Raw genomic sequence first — 27,085 nt, 5'->3', positions numbered from 1 at the left:
ACCATTGAACAGTTTAGTTGAAAACTTCAAAGATAGCTCAGAATGTTCTCCAAAGAAAAAAAAAAAAAAAACAAAGGCTCAGAAAATTGAGAGAATGCTTAGATAATTGGTTTGTATGGACCCTTCCTGGTTCAGACCACATGTAAAATTTTTAGAAGTCAACAATGTAACATTTCAATTTATCCAGCAGAAGAGACATATAATGGCCTTTGTCGAAGAGAACCTAGGATTAACTTTTTTGAAAATTCACTCTAACAAATTCCAACAAAATCTTTACTTTGCTTTGTTGGAGAGAAGAACCTATGATTAACTTTCCTGAAAATTTTCAAAAAAATTCCAACAAAATCTTTACTGCATTTATATGAGTGATCGTGATCCATAAACGATGAAAATTTATCTTTAGTTTATCTTTATCCCAATGAACATAACGGGAAAGAGCACCACCAAAACAATATACATCTCAACAAAGACCACCTTAAAGCTCCAAATGGAACTACAAACCGAACCAAGCTGGGATGGTACTACTACCATTCTAAACTTAAAGCACTGCAACCCTGCAAAACAGAGTCTAATACAAGTATTGTGACAATGGTTGGCAACTGTAGGAAAGAGTTCAAGAAAAGAGTTAGAAAATTCGAAGATCTTCGAAGATCCTTGAAGAACAACTTCGAATTCTCTAGAATATAGTGAGAGGCTTAGATTTTTCAATAATCTCAACTTAGGAACACAACAACAAAGGAGATGATGGAGATAAGAGATTGGGTGAAGAAGAAGGCAAAATGGCTAGAGAATAGAATAATGGCAAGGCTCTCCCATGGATCTCCCACTTTCACTCTCAAGGTTGATAATGGAGAAGGGAAATTAGTTCTTTCCCAAGAGTTAAAAATCTCCAAAATCCATCCCTTGTAAAGCTATGGGTGGGTGCTATTTATAGGCACCTCATGATGTAGGATGGAGCCCATGTGCAAGGCACATGGGGGATATTCTCTCCAACCACCTTGTCCGAGGAGGTGACCTCTCCGAGGAGGTGACTTCTCCGAGGATGAGAAAACCCCGAAGAGGAGATCAATCCCTCGGCAAACCCTTCTTCTTAGCCACACCTAACCAATGATCCCCAATCATCCCAAAGGGTCAGGGGTAGTCCCAGAGGACGTCCTGCCGCAAAATATTGTCGAGTCTCATGGACCCCCCGGGGTCGTGCCACCTCGACCCGGGTATAGGCTAGTTTAACCGAAGAGTGAATTTATCTCCACTCACCGTCCTCGGGATCGAGTCCTTTGTTCGAACTCCATTACGCCCATGGTTCTGGTGCGTAGATCCCGGAAAGCTCCGAGCTCGCAAGTGTTCTGGGACTCATTAACGGAGCGACTTCTAGATTGCGTCTGAATCCGTTCGAAGCCAAGTGTTTAGGACCTCTAGGTTCGTGGATCCGAACCCTTTCGAGTCCGAGTGCCTCGGATCTCTAGGCTTGCTTAATACCCTTTCGAGTCCGGGCCCGAGTAAGTCTCTAGGTTCGTGGATCCGAACCCTTTCGAGGCTTAGAGCCATTCAGCCCGTTTGACGGCGATAAATCCAAGCCCACCAATCTTGGACTTGCGATAAATTCGGGCCCACTAATCTTGGGTTATTGGGCCTAAATAATTTAGTGGGCTTAAATTAGCTCCTCTTACATTTGCCCCTTGCGTGTGCGAGAAATTATAATTTTCTCGGACATGCATACTGTCATTTCTTCAACCCTGCTTCGCATCACGTTCCCCAAAAAAAAAAAAAAAAAAAAAAAAAAACATGTTGTCACGACAGAGCCTATGGATAAAGTTGATGACGCACTTCAATTTACAGAAAAAATTGACAAGCAAAATTTTTTTTTTTTTTTTCACACGTTTTTTTTATTTTATTTTATTTTTTTGGCAAGTCAGCACACTCATCACGTGTATACACAGTATATAGAATATATGACGGAATAGGAATATTCAAAGAATAATTCCCTATTTTATTTCTATTTAAAGAAAGGCCCAAAACCCTAAACCTCACAAACTTTTGCTCAGCCGCCAAACCCATTTTCTCAGCCTATTCTCTCTCTCTAGATCGAGAGGCTAGCCTTCTTCTTCAACAAACCAGCGCTGCTTCTTGCTTTGAAGACCACTGTTGTTTGCATACCGACTGCTATCACAGCTTCGAGCAACACCACCGACTTGTCCCAACGTCGCGACTGCTGCAGGCGTGCGCTCCAACCTGCTTCTCACCACTAGTGTTTCACTTCAGTCTACCCACGCATCTGCCGGAGCCCAGTTTTGCTAACCACTGCCGACGTCGATTCCTCGGCGACGCCATTGCTACTGTAGGCCGAGACTGTCCAGCACCAATCACTATTGTCCTCTTCCTACTGCAATTTTGCTGCCGGCCTCGGCTGTCCAGTTATACCCACTCACGTCGCTGCTGGTAGCCTTGACTGCCAAGCACCGACCATACACGCCGCCCTCTCAACGCGGCATGCGTGGTCTCGCCAAACACCATTCAACTCAACGTCTTCTTGGTCCGGCGATATCTTCCAGAGCTCGGATCTCATAGCTCTCGGTTTTGTGTTATACCTGCTGGTTCTATCCGTAATTAATCAATGCGGAACGCGTCGCCGATTCAACGTGACGTCAGTTTGCCTACTTTCGATCTCAGCTGTTGCTCGTGCCACCATTCTTATTGACCACAGTTTGTAAAACCTCTCTGATTTCAGCTTATATTTTCACCATTCTTGAACCTCTTCCTCTTGTATATATATATATTTATTTTGTGGCAGCTTTTATGAAAAGTCTTATTTCAACATCTATGATTCTAATGACACATTTTTTTTTTTAAACAGATCAGAGGCTAAAGCTGTGTGTACATTGATTGCTATTGCAGAGCCAAACAACATAACTTCCTCAGAGACCCAGACTCTCTGGAGCTCAGTTTTGCTGAATAGTATTAACGCCAGCGTCTTCGTAACGCCACTGTTGCTTCTGGCTTTCGAGAGCCACTGACGGTGTCGTCTCCGCGACATCACCCGCGACGCCTACCTCGACTGCCCAACACCGCTCACTGTTGGCTTCACTCCGCTACTACTCCACCATCGGCTTTAACCATTCCAACGCAGACCACACACGTTGCCCACTCAACGTGACGTGTGTGGTTGCCGACTCCTCTGTGGCACCACTCTTGCTTCCGTCTTCGAATTATCCAGCGCTGACCACACACGTGCGCCCACTCAACGCGACGTGTGTGGTCTTACCTAGCACCGCTCAACTCGGCGTTAGCCTTAGGAGTATCTTTCTCGCGTTTGTGGTCTCGCCACTACTTCCAGCCGTGCTCTTCCTCCATTGGCGTGAATCTGTGAGTAAGTTCTTTCAATTGTTATATATATATATATATATATATATTTGTGTGGTGGCAGCTCTTGTAATAAATAAATGAATAAATTCACTTTCCTTCTTATTGATGGGTCTTTGTGCTCAAGAAATAGATATATAAACCCATGCACTGCTATATTAAATAAAATGAATCCATGCTTGAACTTCCATGTTCTGATACATTAAATAAAAATAATATCGGTGATTTGAAATCCCAATGTGAATCTTGAATTTGTTTGGGCTTTGCAATTTTTGAAATAAGTTGTGGGATTTATTTAAACGATTTTTCTGACTTAAAATTTGTCAAAGAAATTCTGGACTATTGCATAACTTGAACCATTGCTGCTGAATTTTGCCCTCGTAATAGAATATTTGCCACTTGAATTGAGCAAATAATATTGACTTGAGAGGAACACTCTTGTAGCTTGCACGAAAATCCATTAAATCTTGCTACTGATGAGCAATGTAATATACTTCAGATCTCGGGCCTGAAATTTGCTACTAAACTTCACTCTGTCCAAATTTGGAGCCCCGTATAAATTGGACCTTTAATATGGAACATAGTGACTTTAAGAAATTGACCCGATTGAACTTCATCACGAAGCGACCTATGACATTGCACCTCTCATTAATGATAGAAGCCGAAAATCTATATGTCGATGATGCACCCATTGGTATTAAGATTTGTTGAGCTTGAAGAATATCCGAGAAAAAGAATTGTTGATGACTTCCGGGGTTGAACCTGTTGATAAACCCATCATGTAAATCTTATTATAAAAAATGACTGATTGTTGCGACCCTTAGAATAGTAGACATCGTGCCTGAACTCTTGGTGTAAAAAAAAAATTCCTCGTAGAATTTGTTGAATTCATGGACTCTCTGAGAAACGAATAGTTGATGCCGAAATTTCATTCGAATGTGTTGCTTTAATTCCAATTTTCTGAATTTTAATATGGTCAACTCCTTGCTATTTATACCTGTTATTTCAGCCATATGTCTTCTCGAAAGAAACCCGTTGTTCCGGGGTCATCGGAACCGGCTCTCATGAAAGAGAGGGATGTACCTCCGGCATCTGAGTGGAGGAAATCTCCTTATTTTGGTCGGAAGGATCCCTTCTGGCAGGCGGCTACCTCCACCACTTCTCTTCTATCTCCGAAGGGGGCTCCATTATGTCTCACTGAGGACACTGACTCTGGACATGAGGCCCTCATTTCTCCTTCCTCGGTGCTACGCTTTCGGATTGAGCGGGGGGACTTTCCATACTGTTATCCTCAGTTCAAGGCCTTCTCAAACCCTCCTTTTGGTTGGCAGGAGTGGGTCGATGATGTCCTCTCGGACAAAAGCTTCTGTCAGCGGCTTCAAGAGGCCCGGCTATTGATCCCGGTGAAAATATCTAGATCTCTATCCATCCGTCGCAACAATGCTAGCCTGGAAGCCATGGCTCTTCGGTAGAGCACCAAGACACACACCTTTATACTTGGCCAGCACGAGATGGGGCCCACCCTTGAGGATGTGTTCATGTTGCTGCGTCTGGAAGTGACCGGCCCTGATGCCTTCGACCCTGAGCAGACACCCCCCGAAGATGATTCTTTGATCCAATCTCTGAAGCTAAATCTTCAAACTTGTGGTCGGTGGAGTTCTGTTTTTGATGGTTCAGCGAGGAGGACTAGTCGAGTAAGGACGGACCGTGCCTCCTATACTGCATGGATCCGCCACTTCTTCAAGGATCTTCAGCCCTTGGCCAGAGATGCTGACCCTGACTCTCGGGAGTATGAAGCCGGTCCGATGTATGGCTCCAGGCTCTATTTCTTGGGATTTCTGGCTTGCTTCCTTTCATTCTTCATTCTTCCGAGCACACCTCTGGATTCTCTTAATCCTTTCGTCTTCCCCTTGGCAGTCAGGCTCTTCAGAGGAGATCGGATCCCTTTGGCTCCCCTATTTCTTGGGAATCTCTATTATCGGCTGGATCTGCTACATCGAGATATGGTTCGCTCCGTGGGTCGATATGAGCCTGTCTCCTTCATTCACAGCCAGTTCCTGCTTTGTTTCTTCTTCGAGAGGTTCCCAAAATTTGCCCCTGCTCCGACTGTATTCGAGGCGGAGGTTCTTCGGGAGATAGTGGATAAAGATGGCATCCCCGTGCTCGATACTGATGGGTCTCGGACATTTGAGAAAGCGAAGTCTTGCCAGCCGTTGATTACACGTTGGTCACGTACCATTTCCACCTTATCCTTGAATACTCTGGTAGATGATCCCCCACGCTTTGTGGCACGGCCGTATGTATGCCCACCTGTGGGTGTGGCCACACCGCTTATCTATCATGGTTCCTCCCGCTCGGTGTCCTTTCCTTTGCCGAAGAACATCCCTGCACCCTTTGTTGATATGCTGATTATGATTCGTCTGAGTTCATTACCGGTGTGGCATGAGGAAGGCGTTGATAGTGCCGTTTATAGGCCTGACCATGTAGCATGTCAATTCGGGTTTGATCAATGTGCCCCGGGGCCAGCACCTCATTTATTATCATTTTCAGAGAGCTACGGGCGCTTCAGTCGCCGGCTTGTACACACCGTGCTTCCATATCCGGCTGTTTGACGATGCCAGGCTTGAGCCGAGTAGGGGGTTTCACCCCCTCTTTCAGGCGGTATTGGCAGAAGAATATCGATGCGTTTATTGCATTTGTCCAGAGCAGACCGACCGTATGTCTGCCTCCGCCGATTTATAAGAAGGATTCTTCTCTTCGGCTACCCGAGAGCCGAAAATCTGACCACATGTACGAGGGTTTCTTCACTTCATCTGCTCCAACTGACCCTTCTGCTCGGGCATCTGCTTCTAGCTTGGCAATTACTTCTCCAGAGCCAGTCCCTTTGAATAAGGCCTCTGGTCCTCGGATGACACGCCTTAAGAAGATGGCTCACAAGAGGACTTCGGATGCCAGTCCTTCCGCTCCTCGCCTTTCCAAAAGGCTTCATGAGGTACCTGAAATTCTTGATTTGAAGCTACTTTCCTTCTTGCGACTATACCTTCTAAAATGAAAACTTTTATTTGCCCATGTTGTGTAGGATCCTGCGGTTGTTGACGTTCTCGGTACCGTGGCTCCTGGCCATGCTGCCTCCCCCAAGCCAGACTCAGACTTGGACGACACCCTCCCTTTGTCTGCAAGACTAGTGAAGATGCGCACCCCTCGTATAGCAGTTATAGATGACGATGATGATGAGGCTGAGTCCTCCGATCATTTTTGTGACCTTATTCCACGCACGCGTCGTCACTGCCCTACCGTAGCTGAGGAAGAGCACTACCTTGGTGACGAGTTTATTGGGGCTCACCGTTCTGATGTTGAGATTGCTGGAGGGACTGATGCCACAGAAATTGATGTCGCGGGCCATGCTTCTAGAAGCGATGTAGAGATGAGGTGCGCCTCTGGGAATGGTGTGGATGTGGATGTGCTAGAGATCTCTGAGACTCGCTCTGGCACTTATGGTGATTCTCATCCTCCGGCCCTCCTTTCTTCTTCAGGGATGACTGCTACTGTTCAGGCTTCATCAGACATTGAGATCGATCAGGTGGTCTCTACACGACCAAGTGACTTTGTTGATGCTAGGAGTCCTTCAGTTGCCCCGGCTTTGCATATTGATTCTCCCTCTGGTAATCTTTCTTTCTGAAGTTTGTCATTTACTTATATCTGTGAGAAATCTTTACTTAAATGACTTTCCTGTTCCCTACCTCTAATAAGGCCTTCTTATCTTTTCTTCAGTGTTAGCTGCTACCGGGGTCTTGCCTTCACGTACCTCAGACTCTGCTCCAGTGTTAGCTGCTACCGGGGTCTTGCCTTCACCTACCTCAGACTCTGCTCCAGTGTTAGCTGCTACCGAGGTCCTACCTTCACCTGCCTCGGACTCTGCTCCAGTGTTAGCTGCTACCGGGGTCCTGCCTTCACCTGCCTCGGGCTCTACTCCGACTTTCTTTGTAACTCCTCACGGTTCTCCTTCTCAAGGGGGGACACCTGCCTTTGAGACGACTGCCAGAGGTTCTTCATCGTCAGTGCCTTCGAACATTTTGGATCTGAATCTTAGTGATTTCCACATTGATAGTGATGCTTTTGGTCTTTCCCCTTATCGTTCGGCATTCTCAGGCTCGGGACCTCTGCCGGGAGTTACCCCTCCGGGTGGTTCATCTAACCCGATAGATATTGGGGAGATTCCTGAGACTAGCAGCTTTCCGGCCCCAATTCCTTCTTCGGCTTCTGGCAAAGTATCATTTCTCCATTATTGGGTAGCTCCTGAGTTTGCTTCAGTTCTACAGCTTGTGCATTCGAGTTACCCGGAGACTTTTGCTTCATTTGCTTGCCAGTGTCCACTCATTCAGACTGCTCTTCTCGAGTCTCTTGCCACTATCTTATATAGCTTGGACAGGCAACGGTTGTGTGACCTTAATGGGAAGGTAGTCGAGACGGCGTATCAGGGGATCTCTGACATGGAGCGTCACCAAGTGGACTTATCATGGCTTCGGAAGCGCCTGGATATAGCTTCGAACGCCAATCATCGGGTGGAACTTATGTCTGTGCTTGCCTCTTATCGGACTTCTATAGATGAGACAAAGGCAACTCTTCGTGAACTTGAGTCGGGTTATGCTCGGGCCTTGGAGACTTTAGAGGCACACTGTACTATTTGTCCTCCGGATGTAGATGTGACGGGTAGCTTCTTCGAGGATGTCTTTAGGAAAGATTGATTTTTTTTTATCATTACTTTCTTGCCCCTTTCGATAAAAATGTTTTATCTAGGACAATGCAATGAAATGACAAAATTTTTGTTGTTTGGATATTTTCGCATTGTTTTCTCATTCTACTTGATAAAATATTTATTTCGAATGATACAATGGAAAGAACAATCATATGCACATGTTTATAAAAGCTGAAATATTCTCATTAGTTCTTCAACTTTCTTGACAAAAGTATAATAGATTCACTGTAAGTGATGGGATAAAACATACACCATAGAGAAAACCAGCTTCTTCATAACGTAAGGGAAATACAACTTTTAGACAAAGTAAGAAAGTGAAAATGAATTTCAATATAGATGAGTCCAACTATGGGTAGTAATGCTTGATAAACTTTGCATTGAGCGGGCCAGTTCGGAAGCCGTCTTCAACCCTTACGAGTTTGTAGTACCCGCTTGAGCTCGCCTGAGCCACCTTATAGGGCCCTTCCCATTTTGGAGAAAACTTGGGCAAAGGCTGTCCTCGCATGATTGGGTCTACAATCTTCCATACTAGATCACCTTCTTCAAACTTCCTTGGTACCACAGTCTGGTTATAGGCTCAGGCGATGGACTCATGATACCTTTCCATGACTTTTGCAGCTCTGTCATGCTTTTCCTCTAATGCTTCCAATCTGGTGGTTTGAGGCTCCAATACCATCCCCGAGGCGAGAGCCATTCGAGCAGATGGCGTTTCCAACTCTATAGGTAACACTGCCTCGGACCCATACACAAGGGAGCAAGGAGTTGCTTGAGTTGGCTTTCTCTTCGAAGTGCGATACGCCCATAGGGCTACTATCAACTGTTCGGACCAAGTCCCCCCAAACTCATCCATCATCTTGCTCAGAATTGTTATCAGTGTCTTGTTTGTGGCTTCCGCTTACCCGTTCCCTTTTAGATAGTAGGGTGTGGATTTGTGATGCTTCACTTGGTAAGTCTCTAGGAGGCTCTTCACATATTTGTTTATGAAGGGAGTGCCGTTATCCGAGAGGATGGTGTTTGGTACTCCAAATCGGCAAATGATATTCTCCTTGATGAAGTTCGCGACTGCAGGCCCCGTAGCGTTCTTCAGAGGAATTGCTTCAACCCACTTTGTACTCAATTCTGTGGCTGCGAGAATCCACTTGTACCCCTCAGAAGATGTGGAGATGGGCCCTACCAGATCGAAAGCCCATGTATGGAACGGCCATGGCGTTCGGATACTATGCAGGTCTACAGCGGGAGCATGGATCAAATTTCTGTGTTTCTGACAAGTCTGGCACCTCTTCACGTGATGGGATGCATCTGACTCCATGGTCGGCCAGTAATACCCAAGGTGTATAAGTTGCTCGAACAGCCGAGCCCCTCCTTGATGTTCAATCTCGTGGGCTCTTCCGAGGACTAGATCTGACTCCTCCTTGGAGAGACACCTCAGGGGAGTGCCCTCAATACTTCTTCTATACAGCTTGTCCTGATCAAGAAAGTACCGCCTCGCTCTCCTCTTGAGGTGTGCAATGTCCCTTGGGCTCTCAGGTAGTGTTCCCTCTTTGAGATAGTCAATGTAGACTTGCCTCCAGTCAGGGGTATCAATTTCAAAGCAACTCTCATCCTCCCGGATGTATGACTGACACTTGGGGCATTCCTTCTGTAATTGATTCGAGTCCTTCTGCATCTCGGGCCAATAATAACCTTGTCTTTGGATTCTTCTATACAGACTGATATCCCCATCCCCGCAAGACTTTTCATGGATTTGTTGTAGTCGGAAGCTCGCTTCTTGTTGGCCAACACACCGGGCTAGGAATCCGGTACCCCCTCGAAAGTAAAGTTCACCTTGAATAATTGTGAATTGGGCAAGCTTGGCCATAGTCAGTTTTCCAACTTTGCTTCTGAGTTGTTCGAGGACTTCTCCTCTCCAGTCCTCCGGAAGGTCTTTATCTTCGGGTATTATTGAAGGTTCTGTTCTCTTCTTGATAACAATCATTGCCTCTTCCTCTGGAATGTCAACTCTTGCCCCTAATGTTGCGAGGGCATCTGAAAACTTGTTGTCGGAGCGAGGCACATGCTCTATTTCGACCTTCTGAAATTTGTCAAAAAGCCTTTGGACTGTTGTTCGATATGTGGCCAAAGCAGGCTCCTTTAAGACGAACTGTCCTGAAACTTGCTTCACTATCAGCTTTGAGTCCCCCCAGATCTGAATCTTCTTGATACTGTGCTTTTCAGCTGCTATCAAGCCTAAAATAAGAGCCTCATACTCGGCTTCGTTATTCGAACAATGTAAATCCAGTTTATAAGACAAATATAACTTTTCCCCACTTTTGCTTGTAAGGACTATCCCGGTTCCTCCCTTCCCTCTGGCTGCTGCTCCGTCAAAGCTCAATGTCCAGAAGCTTTCCTCGGAAACCATAGCTGCGTGCACCTCTCCTCTTAATTCTTCATTCACTGGTTCATAGTCACCACTTGGAAATTGGGCAAGGAGATCAGCTAAGGCTTGGCTTTTGATCGCCTTGGGGGCTACACATGTGATCTCGAATTCACCCAGTGCTAACAACCATCTTGCCACCTTCCCGGTTAGAGCAGGCTTGCTGAGGAGGTATCGGATTGGATCACTTCTAGTAACAATCTGAATCTGATGTGCTAGGAAGTAATGTCTGAGCTTTTGGGCAGTGAATACCAAAGCTAAACAATGTCTCTCTACTGGAGTATATCGGACTTCTGCTCCTCGAATCTTCCGACTGATGTAATACACCGGGCGTTCTACTCCATCTACATCTTGGACCAATAATGCCCCTATGAACTTGGGGGTTGAAGTTAGGTACAACATTAGAGGCACCCCGGGCTGCGGGGCTATCATGGTCTGAGGCGAGGTCAAGGCTGCCTTGATTCTCTCAAAGGCCTTTCGGTGCTCTTGGTTCCACTCGAACTTGGCATCTCCTTTTAACAAAGAGCCAAAAGGCGCAGAGATCTCTGCCAGTGCTGGGATAAACCTCCGAATATAAGACACCTTCCCGAGGAACTTCTTTAACTCCTTCTGAGAATGCGGGGGAGGCATTGCTCTGATAGATTTGACCTTGTCTTCATCTGCCTCGATACCATGCCTATGTACAAGAAACCCGAAGAACTTCCCGGCCGTCACCCCGAAAGCACATTTGAGAGGATTCATCCTTATTTTGAATTTTTGGCACCTCTTGAATACCTTCTCAAGGTCTCGAAGATGGTCTTCTTCTTTCTTGGATTTCACCACTAGATCATCAATATAATCTTCCACCTCATGATGGATCATGTCATGAAAGATTGCAGTCATAGCCCTTTGGTAAGTTGAACCGGCATTCTTGAGTCCGAAAGGCATGACTGTATAGAAGAAGTTTCCGAGAGGTGTTCTAAAAGCAGTCTTTTCTGCGTCCTCTTCAGCCATCTTAATCTGATTATATCCACTGAATCCATCCATGAATGAGAACATCTGGTGTCCCGAGGTAGTATCCACGAGGGTGTCGATGTGAGGAAGAGGGAATTCATCCTTCGGGCAAGATTTGTTCAAATCTCGAAAGTCTACACATACTCTGATTTGGCCATTCTTCTTCTTTACTGGCACGATGTTTGCTAACCACGTGGGGTACTGTATTGGCCGGATGAAACCAGCCTGTTGAAGTTTTTCAATCTCCTCCTTAATCTTCTCTTCGAGATCTGGATGATATTTTCGAGCAGCTTGCTTAATTGGCTTGGAGTTTGGGAACACATCAAGATAGTGGGAGACTAGGTCAGGATCTAGTCCGGACATTTCCTTATATGACCAAGCAAACACATCTGAGTATCGGCTTATCAACTTTAACAACTGTTCCCGCTTTTCTGGGCTAAGGCTCGAACTTACGAATACCGGCCTCGGTGCATCTTGTCCATCACTCAGATCTATTTCGATAAGTTGTTCGGGCTGAGGCTTCGGCCCATCTTGCATACATTCTGGAGCCACTTCAGGCTTTATTACTATATCATTGTCAGGAGGCTCTTCTTTTGACTCGGAGTCGGTGACTGAAGAAACCGACTCCCCGCACCTTCATAAATAATACACCATATTGTCTCCTTCTCGAACTTTCATCACCTTCCGAGGAATAGGCGGACTTTCTGGTCTAGACATCGTCCGCTTACTTGATTCTGTCATCGGCTCCTTGTCATCTTTGATATCCTCCCAACGAGGGATTTTGACCCCTCGAGGCTTAGAGGTGGTGGGAACTTCTTCGACAGCCAGTTCGGTGAAGTAGATGGCATCAGAATAATGAGCTTCATGGATCTCGAACGGCCTTTCTGTAGCCTGAATTGTCACCGTCTTCTTTCCCCATTTAGCCTTAACACACTGATGATAACTTGATGGTACAGTCCCATATCTATGCATCCAGGTCCTCCCTAGAATGATGTGATAATTTGCCTCAGAATCGATAATATGGAACTTGGTGGCCGAGCGAATCTCTCCAACGGCTAAATCAACTGTTACGCATCCGATAGTAACTCTCCTTTCTCCACCGAAGCCAGTGATGACTATCGGCTGCTTCACAATGCGTTCTTCAGAGATTCCGGCTTTTTCTAGAGTAGCGCGAGTCATAATGTTGATAGAGGCTCCACTATCTAGAAAGGCCCTTTTGAACTCAACCCCGTTAATAAAAACAGTCACATAAAGTGGGCGATTGTGAGAAAAATGATACTTTCGATCAGCCTCGGAGAAAGTAATGGCACTAGATTGCTCTTTTGCCTTCCTCGGGATAGACCCCTCAATCGACATGCATTCCTCATGGTGTGCCTCGGCTATATTAATGATAAACTTGGTGATTTCCATTCTTGCCTCCCTGGAAAGTCCAAGCTGGTCAAAGAACTGCTTGAACTTTACACAGTCTTGCAGGGTTTTGGCATAGTGATCCGGATCTTTTTCCACTCTTGGAGGCTCGTAGTTAACCATCTCCTCGGTCTCCTCAAAATAAGATGCCACATAAACATGGTGTCCTCCTCTTCCGTAGTACTCTTCTCCTCCTTCTGGATCGAAGGGATCCTCGCCATGAGTCATAAATGTTCTGCCCTCTGGATCGAAAGCACTTCCATAGTAAACTTGCTCACCCTCTGGCTCGAGGATGTCGTCCAGATAACAATCATCGTCATCGAGATTGGCGATAGCCTTGATCATCGGGCCTTCATAAGCTATCATAGCAACATTCTTGCCCTTGTCTCGGTGTTGAGGATATGGTTGTTCTCGGATGTCTTGAGTCCCTTGCTTTTTGAACCTCAATTCGTCTGCCTCGACTTTATCTCTGAAGATTTTCCTGAGAGTCCAACACTTCTCTGTCGGATGTTTCAATGTACGATGGTAGACACAAAATTCAGGGCTCTCACGGTCCTTCTTTGATGGCATTTCTTCAACATAAGGCAATTTTAGCTCTCCGTCAACCACCCATTCCTTAACTAGAGCTTTCACTTCCTCGATTCCACATGGATAAGAAACATTCCCCTTTTCACCATTATATTGCTTTCTCTTCTGGCCTCTATGACCTCCTCCTTGTGAATTTCGGGTATCTGGGGCAGAGGCAGCAGCAACAATAGGTCCACGAGACGATTTGAAACTAGTCTTGTAACTGGCCTTAAATCCGGACTCCTAAGCATGAGGAATGCTAATGTTCCGAGCTGCTTCTATTAATGCCGAGAAGGTGGGTAGCTTGTGATTAACTAGAAACATTTTGTATCTGCTCAATGCCCCTTCTAGACAGATTTGAACCAGATAACTCTCCTCGACTGCTTCATGACAATCTACGGCCTTGTCCTGAAACCTTTTGACGTAGTCAAGGATGTCTTCACTTTCTTGTTGCTTCTCTTTACACAATGTAAGTGTGGTCACCCTCTCCGCCACTTGAAAGAACTTGGAGTGGAATTTGTTAACCATTTCCTCCCAACTTCGGACAGAGTTTGGGGCCAAATTAACATACCAACTATATGCTCGGTCGGTGAGGGACTTAGAGAATTCTCTCAGTCGGAGGACGTGGTTTGAACCGTGAATACCCAGAGTCTCGATGAATCGCACAACATGTTCTCGGGCATTTCCTTGTTTGCCGTCGAACTTGATGAACTTTGGCACTGTATACCCCTCAGGGTATGGATAGCTCAGCATCTCAATGGGGTAAGGCGGCTTGACGTCTGGATCAGGCAAAGAGGGTAAGGTCCTCTTGCCCCATTCGAGATCGAACATGGCCTGCACATCGGCGAGAGTAAGAAACTGTTGAGGCAGAGAGTTTGATGGTGGTATTCCCGGGACATGGCCTGTGGACCCGAAGATTGAGCTAGGGGCGACTTGGCCATTCTGGTGCTGCGAATTCATCATTGGTGAGGACATTTGACGATACTGGCCGTCAGCGCCTATAGACAAGCCAGTTGGTGATGGGATATTGAATTGAGGCCCGTAGAGTCCACCGCACGGCGCCGCTATACCGGGTTGTGCTTGCAGATTTGTTGTCGGCACCAAAGGAGGCCCGCTTGGTGCTTGGGTAACATTTACTGGTGGCGTAACAAGATTAGGTACGGGCAGAGCTCCCTTTTGCGCCATTATGCTCCTTATGTTTTCCTGGACACCAACAGTCGCCGGAGCACCATTCATTACACCAGAAACTCCCCTAGTCACCATTGGATCTTGGCTTGGCACGCCATGGAGCCCGGGCATGGGCAAACTGCCGTCGCCTACTGTGGTTTGAGCATGTGTTACTGTGGCTGTGTTGCCATGAGCCATAGGCTGATTGGGGCCTACTTCTCCTTGGATTTGATTTTGCGCTCCGGCGGGAATAACTCCACCACCAGTTTGATTTCCGTTTGGCGCCGGTGCAAAGTTAGAACTCATCACCAACATGGTGTGAGTGAGATTCTGAAGAGTGGTAAGAATCTCTTGCTGAGTATTCTGTAGTCCTTGAATGGCTTCAAGCAAAAGTGGTTGATCTGGAGCCATGGTTCTGTCATCACCACCATTAGAGGATCCTTGTTGGTGAACTTCATCTTCTCCCGCCATCCTTGTTGGAGTTGTGTGGATTCCAGATCTCGTTGAGACCATTGACCAATCCGCCTCCCCAGCAGAGTCGCCAAAATGTAGGAAAGGGTTCAAGAAAAGAGTTAGAAAATTCGAAGATCTTCGAAGATCCTTGAAGAACAACTTCGAATTCTCTAGAATATAGTGAGAGGCTTAGATTCTTCAATAATCTCAACTTAGGAACACAACAACAAAGGAGATGATGGAGATAAGAGATTGGGTGAAGAAGAAGGCAAAATGGCTAGAGAATAGAATAATGGCAAGGCTCTCCCATGGATCTCCCACTTTCACTCTCAAGGTTGATAATGGAGAAGGGAAATTAGTTCTTTCCCAAGAGTTAAAAATCTCCAAAATCCATCCCTTGTAAAGCTATAGGTGGGTGCTATTTATAGGCACCTCATGATGTAGGATGGAGCCCATGTGCAAGGCACATGGGGGATATTCTCTCTAACCACCTTGTCCGAGGAGGTGACCTCTCCGAGGAGGTGACTTCTCCGAGGATGAGAAAACCCCGAAAAGGAGATCAATCCCTCGGCGAACCCTTCTTTTTAGCCACACCTAACCAATGATCCCCAATCATCCCAAAGGGTCAAGGGTAGTCCCAGAGGACTTCCTGCCGCAAAATATTGTCAAGTCTCATGGACCCCCCGGGGTCGTGCCACCTCGACCCGGGTATAGGCTAGTTTAACCAAACAGTGAATTTATCTCCACTCACCGTCCTCGGGATCGGGTCCTTTGTTCGAACTCCATTACGCCCATGGTTCTGGTGCGTAGATCCCGGAAAGCTCCGAGCCCGCAAGTGTTCTGGGACTCATTAACGGAGCGACTTCTGGATTGCGTCTGAATCCGTTCGAAGCCAAGTGTTTAGGACCTCTAGGTTCGTGGATCCGAACCCTTTCGAGTCCGAGTGCCTCGGATCTCTAGGCTTGCTTAATACCCTTTCGAGTCCGGGCCCGAGTAAGTCTCTAGGTTCGTGGATCCGAACCCTTTCGAGGCTTAGAACCATTCGGCCCGTTTGACGGCGATAAATCCAAGCCCACCAATCTTGGACTTGCGATAAATTCGGGCCCACTAATCTTGGGCTATTGGGCCTAAATAATTTAGTGGGCTTAAATTAGCTCCTCTTACAGCAACAATGATATTCCGCCTGATAGAGCAGCAATTGAGTAACAAGAATCAGAATTCCCAACAAAATGATCCCAGTAATTCGAAGAAGACCATCAAAGCAAAAAGCACACAATTATAATCTCTTAAAACAAAGTAAATCGAACCCAGTTTCAAAGAAATAATGGTAAAAGCAAAAGCAAGTCTTAAGGTTTTTTAAGTCTTAAACCAGAAATGGCAACTAGAAAATGTTACTCGGCCAAACAGCTTGAACCTTATGCCATAATTTTTGCAGATCGCACGTAGAGGCTATCCACAACCTTCCCAATATTGGAGATGGTCTCCAGTGTCGTCGGATAGATCGCATCCGACTTTGGATCTTCAAAGATTATGAGACATCCGACACCTTGATCCAACGTCCCCGCAAACTTCTTATCAAGGATCATCTGAGACAATTTTTTCTCCACGTGTTCTATAGGGAGTTCAATCAGTTCAGCAATATGAGCAATCTCAACCCTCGAGAACGGCTCGATCAACCTACAAAGGTTCTGCTCCAGCAAAGTATCATACAACGAAGACAAGTGGCGGTGAACAATTGGGTCCTCCTCGAGTTGTGCCTTGAAATCTCGAAGGGCAGTCTCAAAGAGCTTCAAAGAGCGTTGCACATGAGCGTGTGCAACAGCTTTCATCGCATCGACTTCCGGCCCCTGATATTGCAATCCCACCTTGGCAGATGATAATATTCCTGCCACGTCATCGGCCTGGTTCACCATGATTTTGCACAGCAGCATGTACTTAAGACTATATATTGCTCGAGGATTTTCAAGAGCATTGAAAGCTTCGAATGCCTCATAGAAATAGCTGTAAGCGGTTTTATAATCCTTCTCTTCTGCGTGAAGAATCCCGCTCTGCAAATCAATCGTACCCTGCTGATCTGGAGGCACGTAAATAGCATTCGCTGCTGTTCTCGCTGCAGTGAGTGCAGCCTTGGCTTTAGGAAGGTTTCTCAGAGAGAAGTGGAGCTTACTCTCCAATAATTCTATGTCCACAAGGAGTAATTTGTCATCCAATCTTCTGACTTCTTTGATTAGCACAGAAAGAAGGGCTAATGCCTCCGAATATTCCTTGCTTTCCATCAAAAGAGCTGCAAGCCTCGCCTCAACTCTTTGACGAAGGAATGTTCGCTTCTCGGCTCGGGTCCATTGGACCATTTCTTTGCAAAGAGAGATCTGGAGATCTGACGTGCCTGGTATTTTAACTACTGCATCGATTATCCCGCGAACGATTTTTGCAGTTTTCGCCTTGGGGATCAACGAAAAGAAAGGCCTTAGTTGGGTCAGAAGGCTTCTGAGTTCCTCTGCCCTGTTTTGTTCTCTAAGAAGATCTGAGAGATTCGAGATGGCCTTTTCTTTTATCCGGAGTGCTTCAGAAGAAGATGAAGGGTTCTCAAGTATGCGGTAAAGGATTGAGATTGCCTCTGTTGGATTTTTGGCTTCTTGAGCCTGATCGAGTGATTCAGTGGTTGCAGGGACATATGACGAAGACATGATCACCTCATATTCCTGCAAATTTGAAATGATTGAACAATTAGGCAACAAACAAACTGAACTAACACGTTATCCCACAAATGATGCAAAACTTAAATGATAGACACAGCTCCCAGGTTAGACAACATAAAATGCGGCTTCGTTAAACCTTCAGAAACGAGTTCCCAAATTAAAAAGATAAATTCAATGTGAGTTACAGATTTTATTTTATTTTTAATCATAAATAAACTGATGGATTAACTGCTCTTACTGTTTTTGATCATACAAAAGTATGGAGCAACTCTTACTATTGCTATATCCCAAGGGGCAATCCTGATTTCCCAATGAAAGGTAAGCAAATTGAGGAACATCAATAATACAAAAGAATGGTGGGCAAATCAAAGAACTCATACTAATTTCCCATTATTCAGTTTTCCAACATGGGAATGATACTACACTTTGATATGTCTCTGTCAAGACAATCTTCTTGGGGTACTAACCAAACCAAACACACCAGTCACTCCAGCTTTCAACACCAAACTTCTTTTCATTTTTTTTTTCAAACACCCCAAAATCTAAGCATTTTATGTCTAATCACAAAAAGCTAGAGAAGTGCCTAGAGATGCCTTTCTTCTAGGAAAGATCAATTGCATGCTTCCCAAACCTTATTGATTGCTAAAACAAATAGTGTTTTAAGTCCTATGTACTCATCACCAAGAAAAGAAGCCTATTCTATATGTTGCCGTCACTTGTAAATGTTTTATAAGGAATCTCAAAAGTGGTTCAACTAAAACAACTTAAGTCTGTCTCATTCATAATCCTATTCATGAAGTAACCAACTCTTCTCTGCAAAAGGCCACATCAGTAAACCGAACCAAATCATTATCTGCAGATGATCCAAAACACATACATAGTATAACAAAATTATTCTTTCACAGCAGGGAAGAGGACCCTGGTGGAAAACCATTTGTGGTACTTCCAATTTTGAGGCGCTTCAGAAAAGCACTGCATAAAACTGCACCTCAATGCATTCATGCATCACTTGAAAGCAACCCAAATGATTGAACTTCTCACATAGTCAAACAACAAAATCATAGGAAAAAAAATTACGAGTTGAACTCATTCTCCATAATTTATCCATCCATTATAACAAATCCAACGAAGGACAGCAATAAAACACAGAACAGAATGCAGATGCAACAAAAAATTAACCTCCTAATTTCTTCTATTTTTTTCCTTTATTTTCACAGCAACAAATCACAACATTCCAGAAATAAATAGACCAAATATCTCAAAAGAAAAACTATTAAGATAAGTAATAGTGGATTATACAATTGAGAGGCACAAATATTACTACTAGATCACATGTCATTAACATAGCATTTGTTTGGACCTAAAATATCAGCAAAGGCTTCCCATTTTTCTCGTGTTTGATCCAACTATAAATTGAAGAGAACATTTTCTTGTAGATCTTTTTTCACGCAAGAAAACAACTTGCCAAATTTAAATTCCATAACTTATTTTACACCATTCAAACTCATTCAGAACTTAGTGACTAATAGAACAAGACATGGGAAGACTCCTACCATCTTCTCTGACACCAATGAAATGACCCTTCTAACGAGTGCTCTCTCTCTCTCTATATATATATATATATATAATACACTTCAGAGTTAGTTGGTTTCAACTCTTCAAATTGAATTCTAACATCCTAAAATAAGATTTACAACCTCCTCGTACCACTTACAAGTTCAATTTTTGTTCAGATGTTCAGTTCGTGTTTTATATACTCATCAACTGTTTGATGCAACGCTTGGACTAAATATCCTCTTTAAAAATGTGTCTGCCAAGCAAGCAAAAAAATAAAAGGATAATTTTATTTTACCTGTTAAATTTTTTTAATAATGAACTAACTTATTTTGTTGAAAAAATAATGATTCGTCAAACCAAATGGAAGCTAAGTAGATCACTAAACCAAACAAGAGTATCAAAATGAAATCTAATCAATTAATGTCCCAAAATAAACAAGATGCAAAAATTCCAAAACCCACTTTAGTTAAAAGAAGGGGGTTTTGGTCTAGGGTTTCGCAGATTGGCCGAATACTGGTAAACCATACTCATTAGGATTCAATTGAATCAAGCCCTAATTTCATGAATTTATTACGTAATAACTAGTGTAGAAGCTGATTCGAATTTCGAGCAATATAATCAACAACGCAATAAGAGAGGTCACAATTGATAGAAAAGATAAACCCAAAAACTACGAAGGAAGTGAATGCAAAACCCTAGCTTTGTGGCTGAAATTAGGGCTAGAAATCTAGATGTAGAGAGTACCTAAGAGATCGGAGAAGGAATTGAAAGAAATCCACAGTCGAGGGCAGATCAGAAATAGGAGGCGGAGAGAGTTAGATAGAGTTGTATATGTATAGTCTGTATGTAGAGACGAGAGAGAGAGAGAGAGAGAGAGAGAGAGAGAGAGAGAGAGATGGCTCAACTCTCAAGCAAGTGTTTTTGCTTGTTTGGAATTGCGGCCATTGATGAAGATGATTCGCAGATTCTCAAGTCCATCTACGAATCATCTTCATCAAAGGACGCAATTTCAAACAAGGAAAAACACTTACTTGAGAGTTGAACCATCTCTCTCTCTCTCTCTCTCCTCTCTACATACAGACTATACATACACAGCTCTATCTAACACTCTCCGCCTCCTAGTTCTGATCTGCCCTCGACTATGGATTTATTTCAATTCCTTCTCCGATCTCTAAGGTACTCTCTACATCTAGATTTCTAGCCCTAATTTCAGCCACAAAGCTAGGGTTTTGCATTCACTTCCTTCGAAGTTTTTGGGTTTATCTTTTCTATCGATTGTGACCTCTCTTATTGTGTTGTTGATTATATTGCTCGAAGTTTGAATCGGCTACTACACTAGTTATTACGTAATAAATTCATGAAATTAGGGCTTGATTCAATTGAATCCTAATGAGCATGGTTTACCTGTATTCGGCCAATCTGCAAAACCCTAGACCAAAACCCCCTTCTTTTAACTAAAGTGGGGTTTTGGGATTTTTGCATCTTGTTTATTTTGGGGCGTTAATTGACTAGATTTCATTTTGATACTCTTGTTTGGTTTAGTGATCTACTTAGCTTCCATTTGGTTTGACGAATCATTATTTTTTCAACAAAATAAGTTTTTTGGGTGAATAAATAAAAAAATTTAAGTTAGTTCATAAAAAAATAAGTTAGTTCATTATGAAAAAAAATTTAACAGGTAAAATAAAATTATCCTTTTATTTTTTTGCTTGCTTGGCAGACACATTTTTAAACAGGATATTTAGTCCAAGCATTGCATCAAATAGTTATGATTCGTTTCAAGAATCTAATGGTTAGATTATTGGAACTCGCATTATCAATAGTTAAGGTAAAAAAGCCATCAATGTCCCACTCTTTTAAGAGTGCTTCAATTTTTTTACTAAGAATTTCTCCTTTGTGGTCTTAACTTAACAAAAATTTATGATCATCTTTTGTAACTTCCAATCATCATCAATGAAATGTGCAGTTAGACACATGTAACATAAATTTTGTATAGAAGTCCATGTGTCTGTGGTAAAGAAAATTCTACGCCCCTTCACAATTTTCTTCAACTTCTCCCTTTCATTGGTGTATATGTCTACAATGTCCCTAGCAATGGTATATCGAGATAGGATCTTAAACTTGGATTGCATGACATTACAAAACCTCTTAAGCTTAAGCTTTCAGTCGAAGAACTGGAACCCAAAAAAAAAAAAAAAAACAGATTAGAGATTGAGGAGAAGAATAGAAGAAGAAGAGGAAAGAAGATTATCGAATATAAAATTACAAAACAGGAGCAGGAAAAAAAAAATTGAAAAACAAATCAAGGTTTCAGTCGAAGAACTAGAATGGAACCCAAAAAGAAATAAAATAAATAAGATTAGAGATTGAGGAGAAGAATAGAAGAAGAAGAGGAAAGAAGATCTCACCACCACCACAACGATCGCCGATCCTCTCTCAGTCGAAGAATGGGTTAGGGTTAAGGTTTCAGTCGAAGAAAAGGGCGTAAAAATAAAAAAATAAAAAACAACTCAGATCGTCGGTCGGAAAGAAGATCGCCGATCGACTTTAGAGATCGTCGGTCGTCGCCGTCTATCGTTAGGGTTTCGGAGGGGGGAAGAAAAAAGAGAGAGAAGAGAGTGAGTGTGTCTGTGTGCTGTGTATCTCTTGAATCAAAGAAGACGAATGGCTCATTGGCTTTAGCCTTTAGGTAATGGGGGGTTAAAACAAATAAATAAAATAAAAAAAAAACGGAGGCAATACGGGTGGGATGGGTTTCACGGGTGTAATGGCGAATCAACCACCACCCGATCCGAACCCGCAAAACTCAGAAAATGGGTCCACATCCGCCCGTCACGTGTCACGCATCCATCAAAATGCGAGCAGGGCGGGGCGGTCAGGTCTGGCGGGGCAGGCAATCCGCTACACAGCCCTAGTGGATCTCCTCTACTATTTAGTAGGGATGGCAATCTGAAACCGGCCCGATGGGGACCCGACCCCCCGATCCCGAATATAATGGTTATTCCCCGAAAAATATCCCCGACGGGCCGGGGATGGTGATAAAAAAAAAAACCCCGATGATATTCGGGCCGGGGACGGGGACACACGTTTCAGTCCCGGCCCGCCCTGGCCCCGGCCCCGAACCCCGCCCCGTTGATCTCCCCGAATGATATATATATTATATATATTATATATCCCTGGTCATCCTATCTTTTATTCATTTAGGTATATATTTATTCATACTTTTTTTTTTATTTCATCTCCATCTACTCTCTCTCTCTCTCCATTCCTCACATCTCTCCTCCTCCTCCACGGATCACATCGCCATCGTCTCTCTCTCCCTCAGTCACGGCGGCTCCTCTCTCTCCTCGCAGAACCCCCGCAACCACAGCCCTAAGAATGGCTACGGCGGCTCTGTTCGGCCTCAGTCCGTCGATCCTCCACCACCACATCCTCTGCCGCAGATCTGAACAACACAGCCTCTGCCCGTCCTCCGCCGCAGATTTCGACATCACTCCCTCCTCTGTCGCAGCACCACTTCTATCCGGCCTCCGTCGCAGCTCCGGTGTTTGACCTAGACGACGGCATACGGCTTAAGCACTCCCTCCTCCGTCGCAGCACCACTTCATCACTCAGATCTGTTTTTTGTTTTTTTTTTTCAAATTGTTGTTGATCACAAGTCCATCATCACTCAGATCTGTTTATTTATTTATTTATTTTTCAAGTTGTTGATGATGAAGATGATGATAGTTATGCTTGTGTGTGTTTTGTGTTTCAGATTATTTTTTTTTAAGTTTTTTATTTTTAAGTTGATGATGATTGTTGATGATCATGAAGAAACAGATTTAAAAAAAAAAATTGTTGTGTTTGTGTGTTGAACAAAATTAAAAAAAAAAAAACAAAAACAAAAACAAAAACAGGTCGGGGATTTTTCGGGGTCGGGAAAACCCGATCCCCGTTAGGGAGCGAGGGCTGGGGGTTGATGGTGTCCCCGTCGGGGATCGGGGACGGGGACGGGGATTTTCTGGTCTTCGGGGATCGGGGACGGGAAGGGTGATCCCCGACCCCGCCCCGCCCCGCCCCGTTGCCATTCCTACTATTTAGACTTGCCAATAGATTTTTATGAATTTGTGTGTTTGATTGGAGTTTTTTGAATTAAGTTTTTTGAAAATTAAATTTTTTATTTTTTTATGTTTTTTTGTTTTTAGTAAATATTTTTAAAATTTTAAGTATTTTTTTGTTTTTTTAGATACACCTTATTTAGATGTATATAAAAAGTAAAAAATTTGTAAAAAAATATTTTAAGAAATTAATAAATACATAAAAATACGAAAAATATATTGAATTATAGTATTTTTTATTTTTGGTATTTAATGAATTTTAAAAAGATTTTTTTACAAAAATTATACTTTTATGAGTATTTATGTTAGGTGTGTCTAAAAATTAAAAAAAAAAATCTTAAAATATTAAAAAAATTGGTAAAAACAAAAAAAATACGAAAAACAAAAATAGTAGAATTTTTTAGAAAGTGTTTTTGGAAAACCAAAAACAAGCAAAGTGTTTTAATTTTTATAAAAAGTTATAATAAGGGGTGTTTTGGGAACTTATAAAAAAAAATAATTTTTTGGCTTTTTAATTTTTTTACAGAAAAAATCAAAAAAAAGTTAGCTTTTTAACACAAAAATTTCAAAAAAAATCAGCTTTTTATCAACGTCCCAAAACACTATTAAATAAAAGAGTAAAGTGAATGAGTTGATTTTTGTAATAATAATATAATTTTTTTTAACTAATTTAATGATTTTTGACTTGTTTTAATTAAAATAAAAAGTTAAAAAATCATTCTGTTTGAATTTGTAATTTTTAAAAATAATTTTTGAGTTTTTTATTTCTATTTTTGAATTTTTAAAAAAATGTTTTAATCTCTTTGTTAATAATATTTAATTTTTAGATCTACTTAATTTAGATACACTTAAAAATTTTAAAATTGGTAAAAAAAAATTAAAATTTTCATCAAATGCAACAAAATATAAAAATTTAATTTTGTATTTATTGAATTATTTTAGATTTTTTCATAAATATTTATTTTTAAATACATTCAAATTAAGTGCATCTAAAAATAAAATAAAAAATCATCAAAATCTGAATAAAGTTCACTATAAATAATAAAACACACATTTATTTTGGAAAATTCAAAAACCAAATAGAAGAATGCTTAGAAAAGTTTTTAAAATTTTTTTACAGAAAACGTTCAAAAAGTAAAGTTAAATGAAAAAAGAGTTGACTTTATAAAGTGCATGGAAAAGTTTTTTTTTTTTTTTTCGTATGACTCAAAATTTTATTTTACTTATTTTAATAACTTTTAAATTTTTTTAACTAAAAATAATCCCAAACCATACGGGCCCTCGAGACTCTAGAACAATGGAGTTGCACGAGGACAGAATCACCGGCCCATTTTGTTCGCCAAAAGTCCAAACCGGGTTTGCTAACTTTTTTTTTATAATTACAAATAAAAAATTATTTGATAAATTACATTTTGTCTCCTTAAAGTCTCATTCATTTCTTATTTTGGCCCTTCATGTTTACAATCCTTCCGATTTTGATTCTTCATATTTGCAATTCTTCTCACTTTAGTACTTTAATTTTGATTTTTCCCACTTTGGTTCTTTATGATTGTAATTCTTCCCACTTTAGCACATTTGTCAACAAAATGATCCCAGTAATTCCAATTCTCAATTGGTATCTAAAAAAACCAGATGAGTACTCACTTCTATCAATATAATATAATATGAATAACAATAAACAAAATGATCCCAGTAATTCTCAATTGACAGACGTTCTCACAAGTTGTTGACAGACGTGCTTAGCTTCCAACAAAATGATTCCAGTAATTCGAAGAAGACTATCAAAGCAAAAGCACACAAATAAGCTATAATCTCTTAAAACAAAGTAAATCGAACCTAGTTTCAAAGAAATAATCAACTTGTTTGGTTCTATTTTTTCAAAAATACTTTTTAGAAAATTCTATTTTCTTATTTTTCGTATTTTTTTGTTTTTACTGAATTTTTTAAATATTTTAAGTAATTTTTTTATTTTTTAGACACACATAACATAAATACACCTAAAAAGTAAAAAAAAATTATAAAAAAATCTTTTAAAAATTCACTAAATACCAAAAATACAAAAAAAAATATAAGAATTTAGTACATTTTTTTGTATTTTTATGTTTTTATTAATTTTTTAAAATATTTTTTCATAATTTTTTTATTTTTTAGATACATCTAAGTAAGGTGCATTTAAAAAAGTAAAAAAAAAATGTTTAAAATTTTAAAAATATTCACTAAAAATAAGAAAACATAAAAACCAAAAAATTCAATTTTAAAAAAACTTAATCCAGAAAACTCAAACCAAACGTACTGAATGGTAAAAGCAAAAGCTTGAACCTTATGCCATAGTTTTTGCAGATTGCACGTAGAGGCTATCCACAACCTTCCCAATATTCGAGATGGTCTCCAGTGTCGCCAGATAGATCGCATCCGGCTTTGGATCTTCAAAGATTATGAGACACCTGGCACCTTGATCCAACGTCCCCGCAAACTTCTTATCAAGGATCATCTGAGATAATTTTTTCTCCACGTGTTCTACAGGGAGTTCAATCAGTTTAGCAATATGAGCAATCTCAACCCTCGAGAACGGCTGGATCAACCTACAAAGGTGATGCTCCAGCAAAGTATCATACAACGAAGACAAGTGGCGGTGAACAATTGGGTCCTCCTCAAGCTGTGCCTTGAAATTTCGAAGGGCAGTCTCAAAGAGCTTCAGAGAGCGTTGCGCATGAGTGTGTGCAACAGCTTTCATCGCATCAACTTCCTGCCCCTGATATTGCAATCCCACCTTGGCAGACGATAATATTCCTGATTTAACCAAGTATATAAACATTTGATTTAAATTATTCATAACTCATGAACCACCCATGAACACTAGTCCCACTATTTCATTTCCTAATGCATGTTATTCCAATTAATTTCCACATTTATTTGTCCTCACACGAATGGCAAGTGGGCACCTCAACCTTCCACATTCATCGTCCTCATATAATCAGTATGTGGACACCTCAAGCATTTCTGTATTTATCGTCCTCGCACGATCGGGCAAGTGGGAACCTCAATTTTCCCGCAAGGGTAATACCATATCACACATCAAACAATTACCCCAAACTCTAATTTTATCTCAGTGCATTCCCAATTCACCCATTGATTTCCATCTATTTATCAACCAAGACCCATGAATAATGATTAGGGTTTCACAAGCAATTGGGCTTTTCTTTCTGCTCTTTCATTTTCCATGATTCATAATTGTACGGGGAGGAAATAATTCTCCTCGTATAATCCTGTTGACCAAGTCCACGCTCCTCCGTACGACGTCGCTTTGTTACCTGAAAACACAAATGTGAGCTAGCCGGCGGGTGTGTGCCGGAAACCTCTCCGATGCCTAAGTCAGAAAACTTGACAAATAGACAAAGCTCTAAGTTCTCAGAAAGATTGTGTTCAATTACCTCCTCCAAGGTGATGCTTGTGAGCTTTTATAAGTTTCATATGGCACAATCCTAGTAGGACTTGTATTTCTCCATGTAGAGTCCTCCTAGGATTCATACTCTTAAGGATAATGCTTATCCTTTCACACCCTCCCCCACTGCTTAAACCAAGTGGGATGGTTTTCTCCATAGCCGAACTATCA

The 27,085-nt window shown here is 42.1% G+C and overlaps 1 protein-coding gene and 1 pseudogene across 1 annotated transcript; both read right to left on the bottom strand.

Moving 5' to 3' along the window:
* Window positions 1-16,374: 16,374 nt before the first annotated feature.
* Window positions 16,375-17,983, bottom strand: LOC114282372 (26S proteasome non-ATPase regulatory subunit 11 homolog). The gene has a single exon (XM_082878835.1). It carries the CDS (start codon window positions 17,801-17,803, stop codon window positions 16,532-16,534), a length of 1,272 nt encoding a protein of 423 aa, XP_082734961.1. The 5' UTR covers window positions 17,804-17,983; the 3' UTR covers window positions 16,375-16,531.
* Window positions 17,984-25,792: 7,809 nt separating this feature from the next.
* LOC145795967 (26S proteasome non-ATPase regulatory subunit 11 homolog pseudogene) lies at window positions 25,793-26,433 on the bottom strand (annotated as a pseudogene).
* Between the last annotated feature and the right edge of the window lie 652 nt (window positions 26,434-27,085).

Source organism: Camellia sinensis, chromosome 7, assembly GCF_055761805.1.
Source record: "Camellia sinensis isolate YWXY chromosome 7, ASM5576180v1, whole genome shotgun sequence".
Lineage (NCBI taxonomy): Eukaryota > Viridiplantae > Streptophyta > Magnoliopsida > Ericales > Theaceae > Camellia > Camellia sinensis.
Note: the sequence above shows the minus strand (reverse complement) of the source record. Positions and strands in the feature narration are given on the sequence as shown.